This window comes from Argentina anserina, chromosome 3 (genome assembly GCF_933775445.1).
Source record: "Argentina anserina chromosome 3, drPotAnse1.1, whole genome shotgun sequence".
In the NCBI taxonomy this organism is placed as follows: domain Eukaryota; kingdom Viridiplantae; phylum Streptophyta; class Magnoliopsida; order Rosales; family Rosaceae; genus Argentina; species Argentina anserina.
Window position 1 is genome coordinate 7,992,656 of NC_065874.1, and position 25,282 is coordinate 8,017,937.

Here is a 25,282-nt window from a genome sequence, read left to right on the forward strand (position 1 = left end):
CATAACTTCTATATACAGAGAGCTACAGAGAGGAGAGATGGAGAGACTTACTGTGGATTGGGATTTCAGGAACTCTAGAAGCTAAGACTATCTCGGACGAGATCAACAGCCATAATAGAATCAGGGGAATCATGTAAACAGTGCTTGAGGCCTTGTGATACGAACCATTTTGGATACGAATCATTATCATAAGATGTATATTGTATGTGCTCAATGGACGGAGCTATATAAGTAGGTTAAAGTAGCAATTGCTTCTCGATTTCCTCCAATTTCCTAATCACGAACAGGTCTTTGCGGATATTCGACCAATTCCCAAGTCAATGTCATTTGGTCTGACGCCCCTAGATACGAGTTCCCATCGGTTGAATTAAGCCATCCTAAACAAATCCTAGTAGCAAGCAATTAATTAGCTCAATGGGAAATGACATACCTATAATTAGCTTATAGTAGTCTCACAATTTTCATACATACACACACATATCCAATATATATTACGAGTTTTAAATTCGTGTTTGAAGACCAAAAATATAGTCTTTGATCATTTTAGTCAAATTACGACCTAGTAATATCCTTACAGAATATCATTTTACAAGAAAAAAGAAAAGCAAATAACACATATTTGGGTCAAAAGCCCAAACCCTCGTACATGCCCGGGCCCAAGTAAACAAAACCCAAGCCGAGAGACCGAGTCATCGCGACACCATCTCTCAAGCCAAGACCTCGCCGTCAGCCCCGTCGCACCACCGCCGGTCTACCCGCCATCCCACCATCCAACCATCCTCCATATCGCCATCACATGCCTCTTCATACGGCTGCCCCAGACTAATTATAGGAACTCAGGAAGTGTTCGATTCAACGCAAAATGAAGCAGCAGAGTTGCACTAAGATTATTCATGCATGTTCACCAGTGACTCCCTTGCTTCGCTTTTTGTTTTATATCTTCAACCTTTCTTTCTTAAACAACTTACCCACATCACTACAAAAACTGCCTCAATACGAAGATTATATACACCCAAATTGTATGATGATTGTGGCTGATGCCTTTTCATTTATGTTTTGTTAATTGCATTAAGCGATAAATTGAGTTGGTTTTGAATAGCAGTACTGGCTTTTCAAAAGAAAAAGATTTACCGAGTACGTGAAGGCCCATACGATAACTCGAGAATTTTATTCTTTTGTCCTCTGAATACATGAAAAAGTTGACATGAAACGATATATGAATATGCCAAAGAAAGTAAAGAAAACTTATTGTTGTGCCCACGCTCGTAGATGACACACTTGAGATCTTAACCAATGAGTCGTTCAATTGTAATCTCTGGGAGTCTAGAGAAATTTGCACCTTGGGATGACAACACCTGCTCAACCATAAGCATTGTTGGCCTAGATTGTGGATGGGAATGTTTGCATGCAATTGCCAGCCTTGCAATTGTTATCAGTTCATTCTGAACAGTTGGTAGAGGAGGAGGCAGGCGTTGGTCCAGTACATCATTCAGCAGTATCTCTTCGTTGTCGCATGTGTGAGTTGAAAAGGAGGAGACGAAATCAGCCAGCTTCTTTCCCATGATCACTTCCAGTGACAATACCCCAAAGCTATAAACATCACATTTCTCTGTTACCTTCATTGTGTAAGCTAACTCTGCCAAAACAATGAAGAACAGTAGACAGGAAAGTCATTAATATCTAGGACGAACTATACAATCTAGGATTTAACTTTGTTTCAGTTAGTTAATTACCTGGTGCTATATATCCATATGTGCCAGCTGGGGAAGTCCAATGTGATGAGTCTGGATTCAAAAGCTTGGCGGTGCCGAAGTCTGAAACAACAGGCTCATATTCGATATCCAGCAGTATGTTGTTGCTTGATACGTCTCGATGCACAATAGGTGGAGAGCAAGCATGATGCATGTAAGACAGGGCATGAGCTACACCTTTCACAATCCTCACCCTTGTGCTCCAGTCCAATTTCTCAGCTTCATATTCTTTGCTCAAGATCGCAGCCAAGCTACCCTTTTCTAGGTAGTCATAGACCAAAAATGAGTGATGGGAATGCGAACAGAAACCACGAAGTTTCACAATGTTCCGATGTCGTATCTCCATTAGTGCCCTTATCTCAGAAAGGAATTCCTTCCGAGATGTCTCCTCACCAATAAGTATTGGGTGGAGTTTCTTCACTGCAAATATGCTTCCCGATAGCAGCTTTGCCTTATAGACACTTCCGGATCCTCCTTTTCCGATGCAATGGCTGACATCAAAATTATTGGTTGCCTTGATGATTTCTTCGTACATTCTTTTACCATCAAAGTCGAATATTGAGAAGACTTCTTTATGCATATCACCATCTTCTGTAACCTGTTCTTTTCTCCTTCCGTTTCTAATCAAAGCAATTCCAAGGGAAGCAAGGAGAAATACTCCTACTGTAAGGGAAATGATCAAAAGAATCAGCTTTCGATCCTTTGTTGAAGTATGCCTATTTCCCACGGTAAGAACATAACAGGGGTGAAGTCCTCTGACGTTGCCACACAGTCCTATATTACCTTCCAAGACAGCATGTTGAAATGCTTTGTTGTTGGGGACGGGACCCTGCAATTGATTGTAGGACATGTCGACCAGATCCAAGGCATTCATCTGATCAAAATTGGGGATGAGACCGGAAAGGTTATTGTGAGAAAGATTCAGCTTCTCCAAGCTTAGGAGTTTGCTCAATTGTGGTATCCGACCCTCAAGTGAATTGTGGCTTAAATCTAGTTCGGAGAGGTGAACTAAGTTCCCCAACTGGAATGGAATTTCTTGACAGAACTTGTTGTTGCTGAGATTCAAGAAGATCAACTGGCTCAAGTCACCCAAAATGCTCGGAATTGACATATTGAATTTGTTGGTGGACAAATCAAGAAGTTGAATATCAGCAAATGATCCGAATTCTGAAGGTATACCACCAGAGAGTTGATTGTCGTTCAACATCAGCTTGAGCAAAGAAGTCAATCTCCCAGCCTCACTAGGAATCACCCCAGCTAAAGTATTTGAAGAAAAATCAAGTAGTTCAATTTGGGTCGCTTTGCCAATCTCTGGTGGTATACTACCAGTGAGGTTGTTTCCCGCAATTCGTAAGGTTTGTAGTTTTGAACATTGTCCCCAGATGGGTGAGATTTCACCATGTAACTTATTGTGGCTCAGGTCTATGTATAGAAGATTCGGATATGCACCTAGTTGCTCAGATATATTTCCAGTGAAATGGTTATCTTCAAGGCGGACTCTGACTAAGCTCTTGCATCTCTTCAAGCTTCTGGGGAGTGGACCCGTCAAATCGTTGGTTTGTGCTGAAAAATTTTCTAGCAACCCACCACGACAAATGTTTTGGGGTAGATAACCAGAAAATCTGTTAGTATCCAACTGCAGCACAACCAACTTCAGTAAATTCCCCACCTCCTGAGGAATGGAGCCAGAAAGTTGGTTATCCCGGAGGATTAAGGATTCCAACTTGCTCAATTGACCAACTGTAGTGGGAATGGGACCACTGAGTTTATTTGTGTTTAACTGTAGATCGACAAGGTACATAAGTTTCCCTAGCTCTCTAGGAATGGTGCCAGAAAGTTTATTGCCAAAGAGATAAAGAATGGTGAGCTTTGTCAGATTACCTAAAGATGGAGGAATTGAACCATAGAGTTTGTTCATGCTCAATGATAGAGACACCATAGATTTCAAGTTCCCCATCTCTTTTGGAATGGTGCCAGAAAGCTGATTTTCATAGAGATAGAGAGCCTTAAGGTCTGATAGATCACCTAAAGATGTGGGGATTGAACCAGAGAGATTGTTTGTTTGAAGGAACAACAAGACTAGTTTCTTCATATTTCCAAGAGTTGGAGGGATGGAACCTGATAAGTTGTTGGTATCCAAATGGAGTTCAACCAAACTAGAAAGGTTTCCCATTTCTGGAGGTATGAAACCAGTAAGTTGATTCTCATTAAGAGCCAAATAATTCAGGTTGCGCAAACTACCCAGAGATGCAGGAATAGAACCTGATAAGTTGTTGGTATCCAAATGGAGTTCAAACAAACTAGAAAGGTTTCCCATTTCTGGAGGTATGAAACCAGTAAGTTGATTCTCATTAAGAGCCAAATAATTCAGGTTGCGCAAACTACCCAGAGATGCAGGAATAGAACCTGATAAGTTGTTGGTATCCAAATGGAGTTCAAACAAACTAGAAAGGTTTCCCATTTCTGGAGGTATGAAACCAGTAAGTTGATTCTCATTAAGAGCCAAATAATTCAGGTTGCGCAAACTACCCAGAGATGCAGGAATAGAACCAGAGAGTTGATTCTCATTGAGAGCCAAAGAAATCAAGTTACTCAAAGTACCTAAAGATGCAGGAATATGGCCTGAAAGTTTATTTGCATTCAGAAGCAAAGAATTGAGGTTGCTCAACTCACCTAGAGAAGGAGGAATTGAACCTTCTAGAGTGTTGTTGTACAGAGAAAGAACAGCAAGAAACTTAAGCCGACTGAATTCTTTAGGAATTGATCCATTCAACTTATTTTCATTTAGGTCTAATTCCTCCAGCTTTGGTAAAAGACCAATTGCTGGCGGGATGGAACCAGAGAGTTGATTTGCAGAAAGAGACAAATATGTCAGACTGCTTAGATTTCCCAGAGAATCAGGAATTGAACCTTCTAGACTGTTGTTGTAAAGAGCAAGCTCGTAAAGAAACTTGAGGTGACCTATTTCTTGGGGGATTGAGCCATTTAACTGATTAGAGTTTAGGTGCATGATCGTAAGATTTGTTAGAAGACCAATGTCCGGTGGGATTCTCCCAGACAATAGATTGCTAGACAGATCAAGATAGATGAGTTTTTGGAGGGAACCAATTTGTGGGGGGATGGCATCAAAAATTGTATTGTAGCTAAGGTCAATATATTCCAGGTGGGGTAAGGAGAGGAATGGAAACTCATGCAGCGTACCTTGAATACCAGAATTTGTGAGGTTTATCCTGTTGACTCTTCCTGCATCGTTGCATGAAACGCCAGTCCAATGATGGAATGGGCATCCTTCTGGTTTTTGAGTGGTGGAATTGTAATAACCCTAGATTTTAAAACAATATGTGAATTGATTTCAATTCTATTAAGTTTTGGAATTTTCAAATAAAATGAAACTTATTGTTTGCGATGCTTTGAAACGAAAAACGGAAACGTTTTCGGAACGTTTATTAAGAAAAACGTTACGTTTCCGAACGAGAGTATCGACTTTTATTTCGTCGCTCGGTTACGAAAACTTTCTTCACGAAAGTTGTAGAGCTCGTCGATACGAGTTCGGGGATATGTGACACGTTCGAATCGGACGACGTACGTAAAAGTTATTAACGACGGAAGTTAGTTTCCGATTTTGGGAGGGGGTATAAAAGGAAATTGTTTTAGTTAGGGTTCCCATAATTGGAAACCCCTTCTCTCACTCATCCGCCGCACACCCCTCTCTTCTCTCTCGGCTTCTCTCTCCCTCTCACCCCGAAACCTCACTCTCTCATCCCCGACCTTCTCTCCCTCTCGACCCCGCCATCTCCCATCACCCACCTTCCATCACCGATCTCCCTCTCCCTCTCGACTCTCTATTCTTCCTCACCTTTTCCCCGACCCCACGCAGAAGCTCGAAGCTCGGGGGGGGGGGGGGCCTCAACGTCGTGCTTCCTCGTCGACGACGAGCCTGGGCAAGCTTGCTACCACCCCTTCCTCACCCCGGAACCCCCGCGCCGAAGGATCGAGCCTCGAGTCGCCGTTCCATAGCTGCTCGACCTCCTCTACCGACACCTCAAGTCGATTCAAGGTTCAAGGTAAGGATCGGTGATTTCGATGTGTGTGTATGCTTGTTGTTGATTTGAGAGAGATTGGGAGATTAGGGTTTCGAATTGGAGAATTTGGGATTGAAATCGGCGGTGAAGGAGGGTGAGAGATACCACCGCCTAGAGGCGGCGCGTGGGGAGGTCTGAGGTGGCGGAGGGGCTGCCTAGGACCGTAGGAGGATAGAGGGAAGGAAGAGGGTGGTTTTGGTGGTGGCGGTGGCGCGATACGCGCCGTGGTTAGCCTCGGCGCGTGGGCCCCACGCGCGGCCGGCCGGAGGTGGCGCGTGTGCCACACGCGCCGCCGGGTGAGGCGGTGTAAATAGTTTTGACTGAAAGGGTATTTTTGTAATTTACTGTGTAATGGTAAATGTAAATGTAAATTTTAATTACTGCGGTAAATGTAATTAATTTTTACCTTCGGTAAATGTAATTATAATTTACTTTCAGTAAATGTAAAAAGTAAATTGTAAAAAGGGTAATTTAGTAAATTTTATTTACTGAATTTGTATTTACATTAAATCGTACGTATACGTACAGAAATACGTATTAATATTTATACGTACAGAAATACGTATTAATATTTATACGTATAGAAATACGTATTAATATTTATACGTACAGAAAATACGTATTTAATATTTATACGTACAGAAATACGTATTTAATATTTATACGTACAGAAATACGTATATAATATTTATACGTACAGAAATACGTACTAATGGAGTATTGTACAGTAACCGTGAATAGTGAACAGTGAACAGTAACTTCGTATAACCAAAATTGCTGAACAGTACCGTATATTACTGTTTTGGCATTTAAAGGTTTACGAAACGATTCTAAATTCTTGTTTTATCTTTTTAAGGTGATCGCTAAATCGAGGAAAGGGATTATTATCGGAAATTGAGGAATTACGCTCAAGTCAATAAGGTGAGTAAAATCTCACTGAATTACGAATCTACCCTCGTGGTGATTCAACATTTTTACAAGTGTGTTTATCATATGAATTACAACATGTATATAATTTTGTGGACTACATATATACAGTATAATGGTAATAAGTACATATATATATATAGTTCATTAAATTACGTACTGTTATTAATTCATTAAAAATAGTCATTTCGGTGACAGAAAAATTGTGCATGTGTGTGATTTAAACGGTACGATATGATGTGAGATTATCGTACGTAATTTTCAGGTGTTTATGAAATATGACATGTATAGGATATAGTGGACTATGTATATATTGTATAAATGGTAAATAAGTACGAATATATATAGTTTGCTATATAATATACTGTTATGATTTTTATTGTGGATATATCGTGAAAGTTTTAAAACGTACAATATGATGAGTGATTATTGTACATGATTTTATCACGAAAAATGTGAAATATTGTGATTTGTCTTCGGACGTGATGTGTGGTACAATATGATGTGAGATTATTGTACATGTGATTTTATCACGAAAAATGTGAAATATTGTGATTTGTCTTCGGACGTGATGTGTGGTACAATATGATGTGAGATTATTGTACATGTGAGGCAAGTCGGAACCTAGCCTTTGGCCGGGCGAAAGTTACGATACAGTTAGAGCTCTAGTCTGTCTGCCATAGTACTGCATGAGGTAACGGGTGGTTATCTGATCATGGGTACTCAGCTTGTTTTGGATGTTGGGTGGCGGGTGGTTGCCCAACATCAGCGGTATACTAAGTGAGGGGTAACGGACGTGTACCAGCGCTCATTAGTTACCATTTTGTGAAAGTTTTAGAGTAACCAGATGGGTTGCTCGTTTTCTCATGATTTTCATTATACTGTGTTGATGTGGAATTGTGTCTTTTACGAGACGAGAGTTATTTTAGTATTTTACTCATACGAGCTGTAAAGCTTACCGGGTTTGTGTTTACAATCCCGGTGCACCAATTCGATGGTGTAGTGGATGACTCCGCAGGTGTACATTAGCGAGAATTGACGGACCGCTCAGAGGACTTGAAGAGATTTACCTCCAGCTTGCGTGAGGATTTTGTGTGGCTATTTTGTGAGAGATTGTGAGGATTATTACATTCCAACTTATGTAATGTAAATTATAAATTGGGTTGTAATAATTGGTTTTCTGAGTTGTATTGATAACTCATTGATGATCCGCTGTGCACTTGAATGATTTCGATTTTCATTGAGATTATTTTTGTGTTTAACGATTCTAAGATTTTGAGCTTTGAAGCTCGAAATTTTAGGGTCGCTACAGTTGGTATCAGAGCCTAAGTGTGTATTTGGCGATTATCAATATCATCCGGGAGCGATGATCCGACTGCAGGCGGGCCCCCATCACATGCTCCTCGGTATTGATATGTCGCCGGGTACGCGAGAGTGTTAGGAGCCATACCTTATGGTTTGGTCTTGTAGAGAGTATCGTGACGATACTCCGATGATTCACCTTCTTCTGAAATTTCATGATTGATATTTGTTGAATCTATTGTGTCGAATTCGAGACTTCACATGTATGACTGAGTGTTAATTGTTGAATGGTGATGAATTTGGAAAAAGGGCCGTGAACAGGGCCGAGGACGGACGAGAGGTCGCGGCCGAGGTAGGGTTGCAGGCCGAGTCCGCAATGTGGAGAACCTTTACGAGGAGGCTGCCCCACGGGCAGAACAGGTTGACCCTGCTGCTGTCGTTAGAGACGACGATAGTCGTGTGTTAAGTTGATCAAAGACTTTAATAGTCTGTCAGCGCCATTATTTTGTGGAGGCTTGGATCATGTGGTAGCGGACCACTAGATCGAGAACATTGGAATCTACTTTGAGATGATTGAGTACTTTAAGAAAGAGAAGAAGATGATATCAACACTCTTTTATTAGTGATAGTTCGGTAGAGGAGATGGTAGGATTGACTCCTACATCTATGAGAAACTCTTTATGTGTCACTTCGCATTTGGAGTGTTCCTCGAATTGGAGAAAATGAAAGGCTTGTCCTATTGTGATTGGAAGTGGAGAGTTCTCTGCTTATTTGATCGTGATTCCGGATCACACCTATGATATGATCATAGGAATTGATTGGTTGAGTCCGCAGTACGCGGTGATTGATTGTTTTGACATGGTGGATTCCTTCGTAGACCCAGGAAACCAGAGTTTCGTATCTTTGACTCGAGGCGGATAATGCCATGAGAGCTTGAGTCATGACATATGTCAAATATGTGGATCTGAAGTAGCTATCACAGATATCGTTGTGATATCAGAGTAAGCGAGACGTTTCAGGAGATACTATGTTATAGCCCCTATAACGAAGACGCCGTATGGATGGGACAAATGAATTCAAAGACTTAATTACTGGTGCGCTCAGCTTAGAAATGCCACAATACTATCTGAGTTTGACATGCGATCCAAATACTGGAATGCTAACAGGTTTGAGTATATAGTTTCCTATCAGGGCAGAGAATTGTCAAGGAGTCTTGATAGAGAGCGTTGACCCTATGTTGAGGGATGTTCAGTGTTTAAATGTTGAGGACTAGATTTTAGTTATGCAACTAATCTAGAGATGTGTAGACCATAGGTTGGAGGTGGTTAACTAAAATTTTCGTGACTAGCATCTCTAATGCTATTGGTAACAGAGTGGTAGGGCGTATGATACGTCCATAAAGTGGTAACACAATTATTGAATTGAGATTCACTTTTGTCGACGTGACGTTCCAAACTTGTTTTGGTTCGACTATAGACAATTGATGTTACGCATTGTTCTTGGCTGAGCGAGAAATATAAGGTGATGGAGAAATCTCAATGTGGCGATATGAATTAATTATTTGCTAGATGAGCATTTAATTGAGAACGCTGGTCTTTCAGGATTTAATCATTTTGGTATTGAGGATTGGAACTTCACAGGCCACAGGTCCAAACGAGACGCAATGGCGGTGAAGTAACTCTATTAAAGGTAAGGTATGAGATGACCTTAGCTTAGTGGTGTTTTTAACGAATTTCTTTTTCGTGACAAGCACCTTCCAACTGGTAAAGAAATGGTTGAGAACCAAATTTTTCTTTTCAAGTACAAGTGGCGTTAATGTGGGAGACCTAGAGGTTCTTTTCCTCTATGCAGCAGATTGTTTATTGTTGGATAAGGAGAAGTTGAATGAAGTGTTCAACAAGGGGTAAATTTTACAATAAAGAGTACCCAATTATATTACTGCTTGCAGAGAAGTTATTTTGGCCGAATACGTTGGCCAGGAGGGTTCTTATTGAAAGTACAGAAACAACTGTTTAGAGTGGTGGTATAGCAATCATCTTGGGTTAGTCTGGAGGAGATGGTGGACCCAATATCAGGATTCAGTTGTTGAATTGTTTACTGAATTTATTGTATTACGACGGTGGGAAAAATCAATACTATGGATGATGCCACTGGGGCGTTGTGTGGGACCATGGGTCATACATTTGAGGCATGTATGAACCAGGGGGTAAAGTATGTCTCAGTTGTGGTCGTGTTGGATTTCGCGCTGTAAAGTTCGCCTGATTTTCATGTTCCACCGATGTGAGATAATCACCTTCTTGTCTGAACCCCAAATTGTGGCATACCACTCATGGAAGCAAGAAGTTGTAATTAATTTTCGACGGTAAGTTTGGTGAGTATGATGGGATGCGTGATGTGTCGCTCTTGTGGTGGCGGTAGAGGTTCTCTACTGCCTTGTGCGTATATTAGTCGATTCTCTGGTGAAATTTTTGGAGAGTAATTCTTAATCCAAGGTGGTGTGCTGTGGTGGTTGTGAACTCGATGAGTTAAGATTTCCTTATCGTGATACCGATACAAATAGGGTACTTGGGCGGGTATCTTGCACGACAACTTTCATGGTTATAATAAGATGATCTTGAAATGAGATTATTTTGTTAATTGGAAGGATTGGTATATTCGTTATTCTAGCGATGCATCGTGGTGAAGTCATGAAGGTATTGTCTTGATAAAGCACGTTTATTTGAAAACCACTATGTGTGATGTAAGTAGTAGGCATGTGTTAATCATTGATTTGACTCATGTTAGATGTTGAGAGTTTTGACCATGCTTAGTGGTATGAGCTAACTCATGACGTGAGGATAGTCTGTCAAATCGCAAGAGAGTGGTGAACTAGACAAAAGAGGGCGTAGACGCCTCCATGTTGAAAAACATCATTATGTTTCGGGAGGATGATTATATTTTGAGTAGCTCACATGCGACTATTATTGTTAGGAGATGTGACAGTTTGTCTGATGGGGGAAGTTTGAGGTAACGGAAGATAGGTTGAGAGTTTGTATGCTGGATTTTAAGGTAGATGTGAAATCATTTGAGATTGATTGAGTTCGCCTACAACGACAGTTACCATTCCAGCATCGGCATGGTACCCTATGAGGCACTTAAGGTAGACCATGTCGATCACCTATCTGTTGGGCCAAAGTTGGGTGTAGTGAGATTTGACAAGAAAGAAAAGTTGGCAGAGGTATGTTGGGCCTTTTGAGATACTTGAGAAAGTGGGCGAACTAGCATATCGACTAGCCTTGCCTACTAGCATGTCGGGCGTTCACAACGTCTTCCACATTTCCATGCTGAGGAAGTATGTACCAGATGAGTCACATGTGATCGATCATAGCACCATTGAAGTGAAGGAAAATGCCACTTTTGTTGTCGAGCCAGTTCGTATCCTGGATAGATCCACTAAGAAGCTACGGAGGAGAGAAGTTGGGCTAGTCAAGGTGTTGTGGAGTCACCATGATGAGGGTAACGCATCTTGGGAGCTAGAGTCAGACATGACGACCAGATATCCACAGTTATTTGTTGAGTGAGCCTGAATTTCGGGGCGAAATTCCTTTAAGGGGGGTAGATTGTAATAACCCTAGATTTTAAAACAATATGTGAATTGATTTCAATTCTATTAAGTTTTGGAATTTTCAAATAAAATGAAACTTATTGTTTGCGATGCTTTGAAACGAAAAACGGAAACGTTTTCGGAACGTTTATTAAGAAAAACGTTACGTTTCCGAACGAGAGTATCGACTTTTATTTCGTCGCTCGGTTACGAAAACTTTCTTCACGAAAGTTGTAGAGCTCGTCGATACGAGTTCGGGGATATGTGACACGTTCGAATCGGACGACGTACGTAAAAGTTATTAACGACGGAAGTTAGTTTCCGATTTTGGGAGGGGGTATAAAAGGAAATTGTTTTAGTTAGGGTTCCCATAATTGGAAACCCCTTCTCTCACTCATCCGCCGCACACCCCTCTCTTCTCTCTCGGCTTCTCTCTCCCTCTCACCCCGAAACCTCACTCTCTCATCCCCGACCTTCTCTCCCTCTCGACCCCGCCATCTCCCATCACCCACCTTCCATCACCGATCTCCCTCTCCCTCTCGACTCTCTATTCTTCCTCACCTTTTCCCCGACCCCACGCAGAAGCTCGAAGCTCGGGGGGGGGGGCCTCAACGTCGTGCTTCCTCGTCGACGACGAGCCTGGGCAAGCTTGCTACCACCCTTTCCTCACCCCGGAACCCCCGCGCCGAAGGATCGAGCCTCGAGTCGCCGTTCCATAGCTGCTCGACCTCCTCTACCGACACCTCAAGTCGATTCAAGGTTCAAGGTAAGGATCGGTGATTTCGATGTGTGTGTATGCTTGTTGTTGATTTGAGAGAGATTGGGAGATTAGGGTTTCGAATTGGAGAATTTGGGATTGAAATCGGCGGTGAAGGAGGGTGAGAGATACCACCGCCTAGAGGCGGCGCGTGGGGAGGTCTGAGGTGGCGGAGGGGCTGCCTAGGACCGTAGGAGGATAGAGGGAAGGAAGAGGGTGGTTTTGGTGGTGGCGGTGGCGCGATACGCGCCGTGGTTAGCCTCGGCGCGTGGGCCCCACGCGCGGCCGGCCGGAGGTGGCGCGTGTGCCACACGCGCCGCCGGGTGAGGCGGTGTAAATAGTTTTGACTGAAAGGGTATTTTTGTAATTTACTGTGTAATGGTAAATGTAAATGTAAATTTTAATTACTGCGGTAAATGTAATTAATTTTTACCTTCGGTAAATGTAATTATAATTTACTTTCAGTAAATGTAAAAAGTAAATTGTAAAAAGGGTAATTTAGTAAATTTTATTTACTGAATTTGTATTTACATTAAATCGTACGTATACGTACAGAAATACGTATTAATATTTATACGTACAGAAATACGTATTAATATTTATACGTATAGAAATACGTATTAATATTTATACGTACAGAAAATACGTATTTAATATTTATACGTACAGAAATACGTATTTAATATTTATACGTACAGAAATACGTATATAATATTTATACGTACAGAAATACGTACTAATGGAGTATTGTACAGTAACCGTGAATAGTGAACAGTGAACAGTAACTTCGTATAACCAAAATTGCTGAACAGTACCGTATATTACTGTTTTGGCATTTAAAGGTTTACGAAACGATTCTAAATTCTTGTTTTATCTTTTTAAGGTGATCGCTAAATCGAGGAAAGGGATTATTATCGGAAATTGAGGAATTACGCTCAAGTCAATAAGGTGAGTAAAATCTCACTGAATTACGAATCTACCCTCGTGGTGATTCAACATTTTTACAAGTGTGTTTATCATATGAATTACAACATGTATATAATTTTGTGGACTACATATATACAGTATAATGGTAATAAGTACATATATATATATAGTTCATTAAATTACGTACTGTTATTAATTCATTAAAAATAGTCATTTCGGTGACAGAAAAATTGTGCATGTGTGTGATTTAAACGGTACGATATGATGTGAGATTATCGTACGTAATTTTCAGGTGTTTATGAAATATGACATGTATAGGATATAGTGGACTATGTATATATTGTATAAATGGTAAATAAGTACGAATATATATAGTTTGCTATATAATATACTGTTATGATTTTTATTGTGGATATATCGTGAAAGTTTTAAAACGTACAATATGATGAGTGATTATTGTACATGATTTTATCACGAAAAATGTGAAATATTGTGATTTGTCTTCGGACGTGATGTGTGGTACAATATGATGTGAGATTATTGTACATGTGATTTTATCACGAAAAATGTGAAATATTGTGATTTGTCTTCGGACGTGATGTGTGGTACAATATGATGTGAGATTATTGTACATGTGAGGCAAGTCGGAACCTAGCCTTTGGCCGGGCGAAAGTTACGATACAGTTAGAGCTCTAGTCTGTCTGCCATAGTACTGCATGAGGTAACGGGTGGTTATCTGATCATGGGTACTCAGCTTGTTTTGGATGTTGGGTGGCGGGTGGTTGCCCAACATCAGCGGTATACTAAGTGAGGGGTAACGGACGTGTACCAGCGCTCATTAGTTACCATTTTGTGAAAGTTTTAGAGTAACCAGATGGGTTGCTCGTTTTCTCATGATTTTCATTATACTGTGTTGATGTGGAATTGTGTCTTTTACGAGACGAGAGTTATTTTAGTATTTTACTCATACGAGCTGTAAAGCTTACCGGGTTTGTGTTTACAATCCCGGTGCACCAATTCGATGGTGTAGTGGATGACTCCGCAGGTGTACATTAGCGAGAATTGACGGACCGCTCAGAGGACTTGAAGAGATTTACCTCCAGCTTGCGTGAGGATTTTGTGTGGCTATTTTGTGAGAGATTGTGAGGATTATTACATTCCAACTTATGTAATGTAAATTATAAATTGGGTTGTAATAATTGGTTTTCTGAGTTGTATTGATAACTCATTGATGATCCGCTGTGCACTTGAATGATTTCGATTTTCATTGAGATTATTTTTGTGTTTAACGATTCTAAGATTTTGAGCTTTGAAGCTCGAAGTTTTAGGGTCGCTACAGGAATTACTCGGAATGTAAGTCCAAGAGGTCAAGTTATTGTGGGTTTGGATTGGAAAGCTGGTTTTCCATTTTAGAAGTGCCTCTGCTTCACTAGAAGTAGAACTAAAGAGAGCAAGAGCATTATGTGGTGATAGTACTAGTAGAACATAGAGAATAACGCAAGCTACGAAGTAAGCTCTACCATAACAGCATGTTGCTGTCATGATTCTCATGGGTTTAAAGTGTATGTGCTTGCTGTATGAATTACTTTGATGCGCCAGAGAATTTTTTATATAGTACTCTGCAATATTGGCAGCATTATATAGCTAGTGAACGTCATAGATCATACTTGTAATAGTTTCAGAGGTGAAACTTAATACCGATCATCGGTTACTCAAGTCTTTAGTCTTCGTCCGTTATCAGTGAAGTTAAAATTGGAAATTTGGCATATTTTCGTGTTCGAAACTTTGAATTGGCAACCAAAACGAAAGAAGTGAGTCTTTTGGTGTTTGACTGGCCTTAACGAGCGTCTCTTTTGGGTTAATAATGCCGAAGAGATTCGATTTAAGTCCTGGCAAGTATTGAACGATGAACAGATCGATCGATGAAAACGAATTGAGACCTGCTGTCATCACTTTGTTTCTTCTTATGAAGATTTTGAGTGGCCTTAAAAATGAACGTGTCTGTTGGGTTTGTACTCCAAAACGAATGGTGGAGGGGTTCATGGCATGGACGTGACTGAAAAACCAGTCGATCCTTCTTGTTCCATACGTCGACAATCAGTCTTCGTTTTAAGTCTCCATTTGTCTCGTTGAAGGGTAATCTGTATTCATCTTCTTCTTTTTCTAGTTCTGATCATCAAAGATGCGTATATCCAACGTCCAAACTAACCACTTTGCTGTTGTGTTCGTGTAGTTAGATAGATATCAATTATACTAGTGCATAAGATTACTGCAATTAAGCCTACTCCCGACATTGCAGATAATTAGTGCACTTTAAGTCTCTACGTACTCTGATGAGTATGACAGTATTAAGCAATAATGGGTAGACATAACTTTATGAGAGTATATATTAGTAACTTAAGGTTTGTTCAATCAACTAAGACTGTAATACATACGTTTTCAACATCAAGCTCTTTGATCTTCGACATAACGAATTTATCTTATGAGTCTAATTGCAAGATTTGAGATGAGAGTTATTAAGATCCTTTCAACTGCACGATTTTTTTTTTTTTTTACAAATATCAACTTAGCCGCCAAGATATTAAAACTGGCTACTTGTTCTTTTTATGGGGATCTTCCTATTTTATATTCCAGATGCACGAATTCCTCATTTTCTATTGGATAAAACTTTTAACAAAACATATATTACTAAAGTCACAACTAAAAATGAAATAAGGTGTGATGAACAGATGATTGTAAAATAGGGAGATATTTTTCAGTAGTACATGAGGACCATGTAGCATAATGTGTTAGTCATCCTTGTCAGTGATAATTTGACACCTAGGTTTTTTCTTTAACTTAATGAGAAATACAGTTATTAGGTTGAAATGGAAAAGACCGCATTGGGTCTCTTAGTTTTGCGTTTTTTCTGGTTTGGTCCTCTGTTGAAAAAAAGGTTGATTTCACCAAATAATACCCCATCTATTGTCCTATCTAACCTTTAATACTTCGTGTGAAATCACTCTTGAAAAATTTCTCACTCATCTCAATCAATCTTCTTCGACTTTATTTTGTTGTTGTGAGTATGTAAACGGTAAACATTGTTGCTCTTCGGTCTTCAACCATTTTATTCTCCCATATATTCTTCTTTAATGACAATACATTTTATTTATTAGTAATTTAGTTCAAAATTTTAGGGAACATTATAACCAACTAGCCCTTTACCCGTGCATATGCACGAATTCAACTTCTCCCTTTTTAATCATTTGTAATTTATATATATTTTTTACTATTTTACATTTTTAACCCCGTATTTTATTATTTTAGTTTATCATTCTCTCTAACATGTGTATAGTAAAGATCTAATTTTTAGTGAAGCCATAGACACCAAAAAAGGGCTTCTAGTTATAGCAGTGGATATATATATATATATATATATACTAGCCTTTTACCCGTGAATATTTTCACGAAAGTTATTTTGATCATAACTTCCCACTACCTACTACTCAAGTTTCTTTTCTACATTTATCGCTTAATTTTATTTGTTTTGCTTTTTACCTTACAGTCCCTATGTTTGTTTGTGACAAACTGATGACAAAAGAACATTTCCGTCAGTTCGTAATTTAGTGGTACTTGGGTGCTGGTTTTATTGTAGTAGATTACTATAATATTATAAACCTAACACCCCAAAAAAATAGTGTTACCCTTATGTTATTCTTACTATTTAACAAAATTACATAAAGAGATAATTGGATATATACTCAATATTGTCAAGTCTTTTTTAAAATAAAATCATACATATTTTACTTTTATTTTACACGAGCGTCACACAAGTTACAAGTACGAGGCATATATACTAATAAGTAATAATACAAGCCTTAAACTAGGGCAAATATTACATCCCGGTTCCGCCACTAATCCCAATTCTTGATCTCTCTACATCCCCATAGCTGTGATCAGGGCCATAATCGGCACCTTATTATCAAACATTGATCAACAACGAAATCGTATTGTAGGAAACTCTTAATTAAAGAAGAAACGACATGTCTGTCCGGTTGTAACTGAAGGTTTTGATTATAGTTATGCAGTGGGATAGTAAGCTACACCAAGGCCACAAAGATCCCCTTTTCCCGCAACGACGGGAGATCTCAAGATTTTCATGTATCCATTGTCACCCCAGTCCAGTCCCCATGAATTCTTAATTAGCCAATAGTCGAGTCCGTCTTCACTCGTCCCGTACCCAATAATTGTTACAGCATGGTTCACGTCGTCCCTGCATGGACCCTGGAACACCCCAGTACCGAAATGTTGAAAGGCATCTCCATGAATGTCAATGGCAACTGAGACTGGTTGGAGAGACACAGCCTTAAGTAGAAGATCTTGACTACCAGGAGGAATAGTTGTATAGCCAGTTATATGGGCAGCATGCTGACTTGCCTTTTTTGCGTTGCATTCTTTGTTGTCGTTGCCCCGGTATGGGTAATTATTTTCTTGGGTGATTCCTCCATTGTGTTGGATGTATTCTAAAGCAACATCAATGTCACTAGGCTCACAACCATGGTTATTCACGTCACAGTCCACAAGCTGTTGCTCCGACAGTGAGATCAATTTGCCGGTTTTGATTTTTGTAATTCCTTCCACAGCAGCAACCGCCGTAAATGCCCAGCACGCACCTGCATGAATCAAACCAAGAATTACGGGGAGGACTTAATTAAGCTTCTTCTATATACGTAATAACAATAAGCAAATAAATAATTAATATTTACAATAATTTACTATAGTTTTGAGATATGCATGGTACGTGATTCTCGAAGACTTACCACATTTAGGCCCTTGATCCTTTATAGGAGTGACGGCCCCATGTTCCCTCCAGTCAATGCGTGCTGGAATAGGATGACTGCTCGTATTTCGCCCGCTTTTGTCACTGGACAATACATCTTCAGATGAAGTTGTTGAACTTGTGCCGGCACGCATTTTGAACCCAGCATGATGCCTGAGGAATTCTTCATTGGTCATATCGGAAAATTTGTTGACGCTTAACGTGTAGGTCGTGTTCCCTTCGTTATTGAATTTCTCGACAAACTCCACATTCTTCTTAAATATGGCAAAACGTCGTTCCTTCTCTTTGCTATCTGGGTACTTGCGCCCATGCTTAGCCATCCATTGCTCATGTTTATCAGCAAGCTGGGAAATGGTTTTGTACGATGCAAGGGATGTGGCTTGGGATGCTAGAATTCCCAAGACGATGAATATGACAATCATCACAAGGTTTTGCTCATAATGAGTCATTGTTCAGAATCTAATTAGCACTGATATAATAATCAGATTGCTATAGCTAGCTGTGTACTAATGGAATCTGAAAACGAGTACGTAGTACCTGATGAGCGTGCAAGCTTTAACTTCAAGAGGCATGCATGCATACTATGTTGGAAAATGTTTGGGGGTTATATAAACGATGAGCGTCCGTGTACGTCAATCATATATAAAATTCTTCTTGAATCCACAGAAGTACTAGTTTTTGCACAAAAAACAAAAGGGAAATTGACTCGTCTCAGAACGTGGAAAATGGGCACATACAAGTGACAAATCCACATTTTGCTATTTTTCGTTCTTTCCGGAATGTCCAGTTTCCGCGTGTTTGTGGAAATTTAAGAAATGAGAAATGTCAGCTTCTCCACTAAGTGACTTGTAATGACTTGCAAACGGTGGAGCCGTCTTGGTCGACTCGATCGACTCTCGAGTCTAGTTACGATGGACCAGTTCTGATCGAGATCCTGGGCCTTTCAAGGTAAGTGGGTATTGCTAGCTTCCAAACTCCTGCGTGTACATAGGGCACTAAAGTATAGTCAATTGTCATCTTCTCGGTATGGCTGAATTATATTCGTGTCACTTAGTTTGTTCGATGTCGCAAACAAGGCACTACCGCCATTACCAAAGAATCAAATTCTAACATGATAGTCAATTAATGCTCCGCTAGAACTAGGTTGCCACTTGATGAGTTCAACATACACGCTTGACCAAGCATTAAGGCCTTGTTCTCCTAAAAAAACAAAAAACATTAAGGTCTTGTACCCTTGTAGAGTTGTAGTGGAGGCTTGTACCCCATCAATTTCATACATTATTTTCTTTACTTTTTTGGGTAAGCGTGAGGGAACAAACTTGTTTCCTATAAAATGTATTAATAAAAAAGGAAGTGTACAAAAAATGGAGGACTAAATCAATGTCAACAACAAAACTAAATATGACTACTAAAAAAAATTGTAAATTAATATTGAATTTTAACATATAATGACTAAGCAAATTAAAAAATTGTAACCATGAAGTTGAACTCCCAACTAATCTTACACTTTTACGCGCAGTAGAAACCACATGGCAACCAAAACATTTCACTTCATCATCAACATACCACTTGTAGATTTTAATTAAGCAACTCATCATCAAGATGTAAGTGATAGTTTGAGATGCCCAAAAAAACCAGACCGCAAGGAACACAATCCATCATACCATTCTCTGCTAAAAAAATAAAAATAAAATGCAATTGTTGTATAGGTGTGTCTTTTTTTTTTAATTACGTGTGCCCTTGTATGCTTCTTGAAATTTAATCAAATTTGAACAAATTTTCAAATTTCCTTCAAACTTATGCCCTTGTATGCCGATCGCCCTGTTGTGATGGATTTAAGACTTTTAGAGGCACATGTGATTAAAATAAAAGAATAGGAGCACAAATGATAGCATGCCTAAAATTAAGAATAGTAAACTAAAATTAATCATTGTTTTATTATTTTGAAAAAAAAAAACCATGCATTTTCATTTTTATGTTGACTAAAAGACGACTTTAATGAATCTGAAGTGGATTTGATTCGAGGTGCTAAGGCTATTTAGAGCATCTCCAACAGATTATGCATTTTGGAGAAAAATTGTCAAATTTTCACTCCAACCGCTTCCACATCCCATTCTCCAAAATAAAAAGAGATGAAAGATGAGAGATGATTCTCCATATTTACAGGATTTGGCAAAAAAATTGCATAACCAAATATTAAATGCTACACTTTCTCCAACAATTCAAACTTAGATTACAACCAATCAAAAATATGAATAATTTATTGTAAGCTAACAATATAAGAATATATAATACTTTATCATAATAATTAATGATAAAATTAAATATTTTTCTTATTGTAATAAATGAGAAATCTGCAAAATAAGAAAACTGTTGGAGTTTGAGCATGAAAATTTTGGAAATTTTGAATTTTACTTCTCTATTTTAGAAAAAATATAGAGAAGTTGTTAGAAATACTCTTATCGTTTGTCCGACATGCGCTCGGCTAATGCCATTGCATATAGTTAGCAAAAATATTTATTCCGAGGTAGAATGTCAACGTACTTTTAGTACTGTGATACCTCCTCATGTGGAGGATATTTAATTATAATTTCAAAGTATAATGATTGTGAATGAATTTGATTCATTTTCCAAAAAAACAAAAGTAGCATTTCTGTCATCTACATTAAGATCGGTATGCCAGAATGAACATAATCGTGATGGTAGAGAATTAATAGAGAATTTCACTTGGCCAGCACTAAAATTATTTTAAAGATTCAATCGATGTTGAACAATTAAAACTAATGTCTACATGGTATTTTAAGAATGGGAAAACGGGGTGGGGGCGGGGAACTCTCCGGTTTTCCCCACATCTGGCACGTGAGGGCGGGGGTGGGTTGCCCCATCGACGGTGTGGTGGGCGGGGGCGGCTTTCTCCATTACCCAAGTTCTTTTTTTTTGGTCAATATCCATTACCCAAGTTCCCATTTGTTTTTTTTTTTCTCTTTTTTGTTTCAGTTTGTTTTTTTTGTCCAAGATTTTTTGTTTGTTTGCTTTTTTTTACTTATATATTTTTTATTATTTGAATTTTCACTCATATAATAATCATGACTTGAAATGCTTATAAGATGTTATGAGTATTTTTATTATTTGACTATATTATATAGGACGATAATATTATCTAACTACTATGAAAGTAAATTTCATCCCTATGCAACAATCGATCTACGACGACGTAACAAAATTTTAATGCTATAAACCATATATTTTTCATTGACTAATGTAAGTTTCCTTGTCATTGAGTACATTTGACAAGCTGCACTATTTTTCACTAAATATTATGACAAAAAAAATGTCCGAAGATTCTTATAGTGAGGAAATAGTTCATTACCAAAACATACTTATAAAGACGAAAAGTTATTTTTCTATTATTTATCATTTTTAACTATAATTAACTACTTAGAAGGAAATTCATATAGTTAGTGGTGAAATCTATTTCGTCAAATATATTTGACGATTATTTTTCTACGCTAAAAATTTTTCCTTGCAAATTGACTATTTTTGTTGTAGTGAATATGGTTCTCAATTTTTATTAACCAAAATTGATTTTGTTACACTTTTTTGAAAAATCAGTAATTTGATTAATTTGATTATGTGTTGTAAAACTGAAGAATTATAGAGAATTCATAGGAAATATGAATTCGACCATTTATAGCTTAGTCGGATTCAACTTGAGAATGCTCAATTTAAAAATAAGAATTTATTTTTTATTTTTTTAAAAAGAGAAAATAATAGTTTCCAACTATTACAAGAATTTAGAAAATAAAAAAACAAAAATAATTCCCAACTAAAAAAAAAATTTCAGATTATAATCCCCAACTGAAAAATAAAAATTTCAGTGAATCCCCATTTTAAAAAATCCCCCACGGGGATGGGGGAGCGAGGAGATGCCCCATATGCCCATTCTGCTGCCATTAAAAAATTATAGCTTCTCCCATTTTGACAATGTCCAGAATGTGCGGAGCTTAAATATTATGTTGATGAAATGAAGTTGAAGAAAGGCAATTGAGGTGAGATGGGTTACGTAACAATGAATCTATTGACGAAATAACTAGAGTTAAAGAAGAAAATCACAATCAATTGATGAAAACTCTACTCTAGTTTCAAAACAAAAAAATCTATTGTTGAACAATATTTACATACTCACTGTCTTATTCACTTATTTTGTGAGTTCTTAACCAGCAGCTTAAGAATTGACTATCGAAACTGATGACATTTATTTAACTCGTTTACAGAAAAATGGAAGATACAACTGCGAACTAAAACGGATCATTTATTTAACTCGTTTACAAAAAAAGGGAAGACACAACTGCGAACTAAAACGGCCGGAGCTCTGGCTACAAACCAAACAACTGCAAACAATAGTAGTATGAACATTGTGGAAATCAAGTACGGAACGTAGCCTTTCTGTACCATTTTTTCATATGCATACAGGTAGCCATTGGTTGCTAATATATATACTACATCAGGCAAAGAACATGAACCTCACAGCTAATTTATCTTCTTGATATTTTCTTTTAATCAATTAGCTATTATTGAGACTAGTAAACGTCAAGGTCTCTGGGGAAACAGTGCAGACGCATAATTCCTAGTCCTATACAAACCAAATAAACACCAGAACACTCCTAAATCTATTATCTGAAGTGCTTGTTTGACGTGTACTTAAGTTTTAGGGTTGTGTTGATAAACTGGTTGTTATAGTCTTGTTAGCAAAATACAATACACACCTATAATGACTTGATAGTTGATACTCACTCCCGGTGAACAAAATTTGACATGATGAAATTTGTACTCCTGAATTTGTAATCTTCTCTCACTCTTCCCTAATTTGGTTGAAATTCTTATTAAAAAACATAATTCGAGTGAGTAAGTTTAAATTTCAAGTTGTTTAGAAACAAAACTTTAAGTGTGGCTAGCAAAATGCAAACTGAGGAGTGTAAATTTCAGCTTTCTAAATATTTGGCACCAACTTTTGATGTAGAGCGTATGGCGGAGGAAATTGAGGAGCTGATTGATCGCAACAATGCAAAATCAAGTATGTTGCAAATATGGTGATCAGTGGGAGAACTGTAATTAAAATTGCAGTTTGATGAGTTGCAGATTTGACATTTAGTGTCCGATTGACTATTATTACACTTTTTCGAGAAGGGAAAGATGTCAGGAGTCAAACTCTTTACTTCGCCACAATATGTGGGTTTTTTTCGAGCTTCCAAATCTATTTAGCCGTTTAGGGCCTCAAAATAGTATTTTTATATATTTCTAGAATTTATGTTTTCTAATTTGTGTTGGATTTGTTTTGTTATATTCCCTTGGCGTTTAGGTAGGCTTGGTTGTTAGTTGTCATTTGATTTGTTTTATCAGTATTTAAGCATTCTTAAATGTGTGTAGAAGATCTATCTTATTATTATTCAATTAAACAAGAGTTTTCTCTTAGTTTCTGGTGGATTTCTGAGTTTATTTTTAGGGTTCTTCGCTTGACACCCCTTTGTTACCACTCGAGTTTATTGCTTGTAAACCATCCATACTTCTACTGCATCAACTACTCACTATACCAACAAGGCCATCACACTATATTCCAGCTACTTATGTCTTCTGAGGGCATGCCATGTGATAGTGGGTTAGACGACATTTTTTTTGTCACATGAAACAACTTCATATGGCAAATCATCTGTCGTGTAAAATTACCAAGTCTGGAACATTTACTCTCTATCCATTCTCAATATATATCGCATGTATAAACAAACAAGTTAAGGCAAAAAAAAAAACCTAAAACGCTCTCTCCCTAACGAAAGAGCCGCCACAACAACAATTTTTATAGTCTTCTAGTTCAGTGAGGCTTGCCTCGTCGTTGCCATGAGGCCGCCGGACGAGTGTCATTAATTTGGAGTCATTTGGCTTTGCAGATCTGTGATGCCCGAGACTTTGCTAGTTTAATTTGATTTGTTTCGTTTCGCTACTTCTTCGAATTGTGCATCGTGGGATCGGTTCCGGGCGTGGCTAGAGGATGCTCTATTTCTTGATGGCGACGGAAACGTTATTTCTTCATCAGGGTGGTGGTGATACTCCTGGGGTGCAAGACTTCTCTCTGGAGTGGTTTGGTGCTCATGGAGTCTATTCTTCTCATTCGGGTGGGGAGGCATGCGACTTTATCTCCTGGATGAGCGGCTTCTTCTGGAAGGTCGGGGTCATGGACTGGTGTGGCGGGGGATTATGCTCGGAGAAGTGGAGTTAGGAACAAGGCTGGGTCAACTTTTGGGCTTAGGGTTTTGCTTTTCTATGGGCCTTGTGGACTTCATATGTTATGCTAGCCCCTAAATTTTATTTTCTCTAATAATGTTCTTCAATTCGGGTGGGTGTAGTGTAGTGTGTCTCGACCAAGAACTAAAATATTTATAATTTCCTCGATATTTCTGCAAAAATTTCCATTTTTCGGCATATGGATATATCCGTTACATACCAAGCATTTTTCGATGGAATTTTCGATATTTCCCGATATATTTGGAAAACTTTCGAAATTTCCCGATATTTTTATAATATCGCCATGTGTCAAGTGATAGGAGCATTTTAAGCGACGTTCTTAAAATGTTTTTACCTCTATTTGTACTTTTCTTAGCCCTTATTGTTCTACTATTAAGTCATTGAGTCGTAGTAAGAGTCTTGGGCGGTATTTGATGCATTTTTGTGCTTACATGAGTTAAAACGCATAATTGGTCTATAGTCCTAGTTTGAGTAGGAATCGTTGTAGAACTAGGAAACCTAGTTGGATTAAGAGTCTTCATCTTTCTACGTTTTGGTCACATTAAAGATATTTTGAGAGTACTTCTTGCATTATGAATCCTTTTTTTAGACTAGAAAACGTATTATTTAGGAAAGTCCTACTTGAACTGAAATGCTTATTCCGTAACTTTCCTAATCTTACTCTCCTATTCTAGTAACTTACTTGATCTTTTTATATGAATTATCTTGTCTTTATTCTTTTATTTTATTATTTTCAAATTTTGAAAGATGAGATTGTGTAGCTAGCATGAAGAAAAAAATAGAGGAAAAGAAGCAAAAAAGGAAAATAAAGAAAGAAGGAGACACCTAAAAAAAAGA

At 38.3% G+C, this 25,282-nt stretch overlaps 3 protein-coding genes across 4 annotated transcripts; all 3 read right to left on the bottom strand.

Moving 5' to 3' along the window:
* Positions 1 to 1,149: 1,149 nt before the first annotated feature.
* Positions 1,150 to 4,409, bottom strand: LOC126788673 (MDIS1-interacting receptor like kinase 2-like). Of its 2 annotated transcripts, XM_050514681.1 has the most exons (4): positions 4,357 to 4,409; positions 4,014 to 4,284; positions 1,734 to 3,869; positions 1,150 to 1,636 (listed from the first exon to the last, which is right to left on the bottom strand). In XM_050514681.1, exons 2-4 carry the CDS (start codon positions 4,210 to 4,212, stop codon positions 1,287 to 1,289), a joined length of 2,685 nt encoding a protein of 894 aa, XP_050370638.1. In that variant the 5' UTR covers positions 4,213 to 4,284; positions 4,357 to 4,409; the 3' UTR covers positions 1,150 to 1,286. The 2 variants fall into 2 exon arrangements, with proteins under 2 accessions (XP_050370638.1, XP_050370639.1); XM_050514682.1 differs by lacking the exon at positions 4,357 to 4,409 and having other exon boundaries at positions 4,158 to 4,281.
* On the bottom strand, positions 4,263 to 15,797 carry LOC126786951 (probable leucine-rich repeat receptor-like protein kinase At1g35710). The gene is made up of 3 exons (XM_050512903.1): positions 15,765 to 15,797; positions 4,353 to 5,073; positions 4,263 to 4,276 (listed from the first exon to the last, which is right to left on the bottom strand). The coding sequence occupies exons 1-3, from the start codon at positions 15,795 to 15,797 to the stop codon at positions 4,263 to 4,265; spliced, it is 768 nt and encodes a 255-aa protein (XP_050368860.1).
* Positions 15,798 to 17,064: 1,267 nt separating this feature from the next.
* On the bottom strand, positions 17,065 to 18,761 carry LOC126788675 (senescence-specific cysteine protease SAG12-like). The gene is made up of 2 exons (XM_050514686.1): positions 18,129 to 18,761; positions 17,065 to 17,981 (listed from the first exon to the last, which is right to left on the bottom strand). Exons 1-2 carry the CDS (start codon positions 18,595 to 18,597, stop codon positions 17,389 to 17,391), a joined length of 1,062 nt encoding a protein of 353 aa, XP_050370643.1. The 5' UTR covers positions 18,598 to 18,761; the 3' UTR covers positions 17,065 to 17,388.
* Positions 18,762 to 25,282: the final 6,521 nt, after the last annotated feature.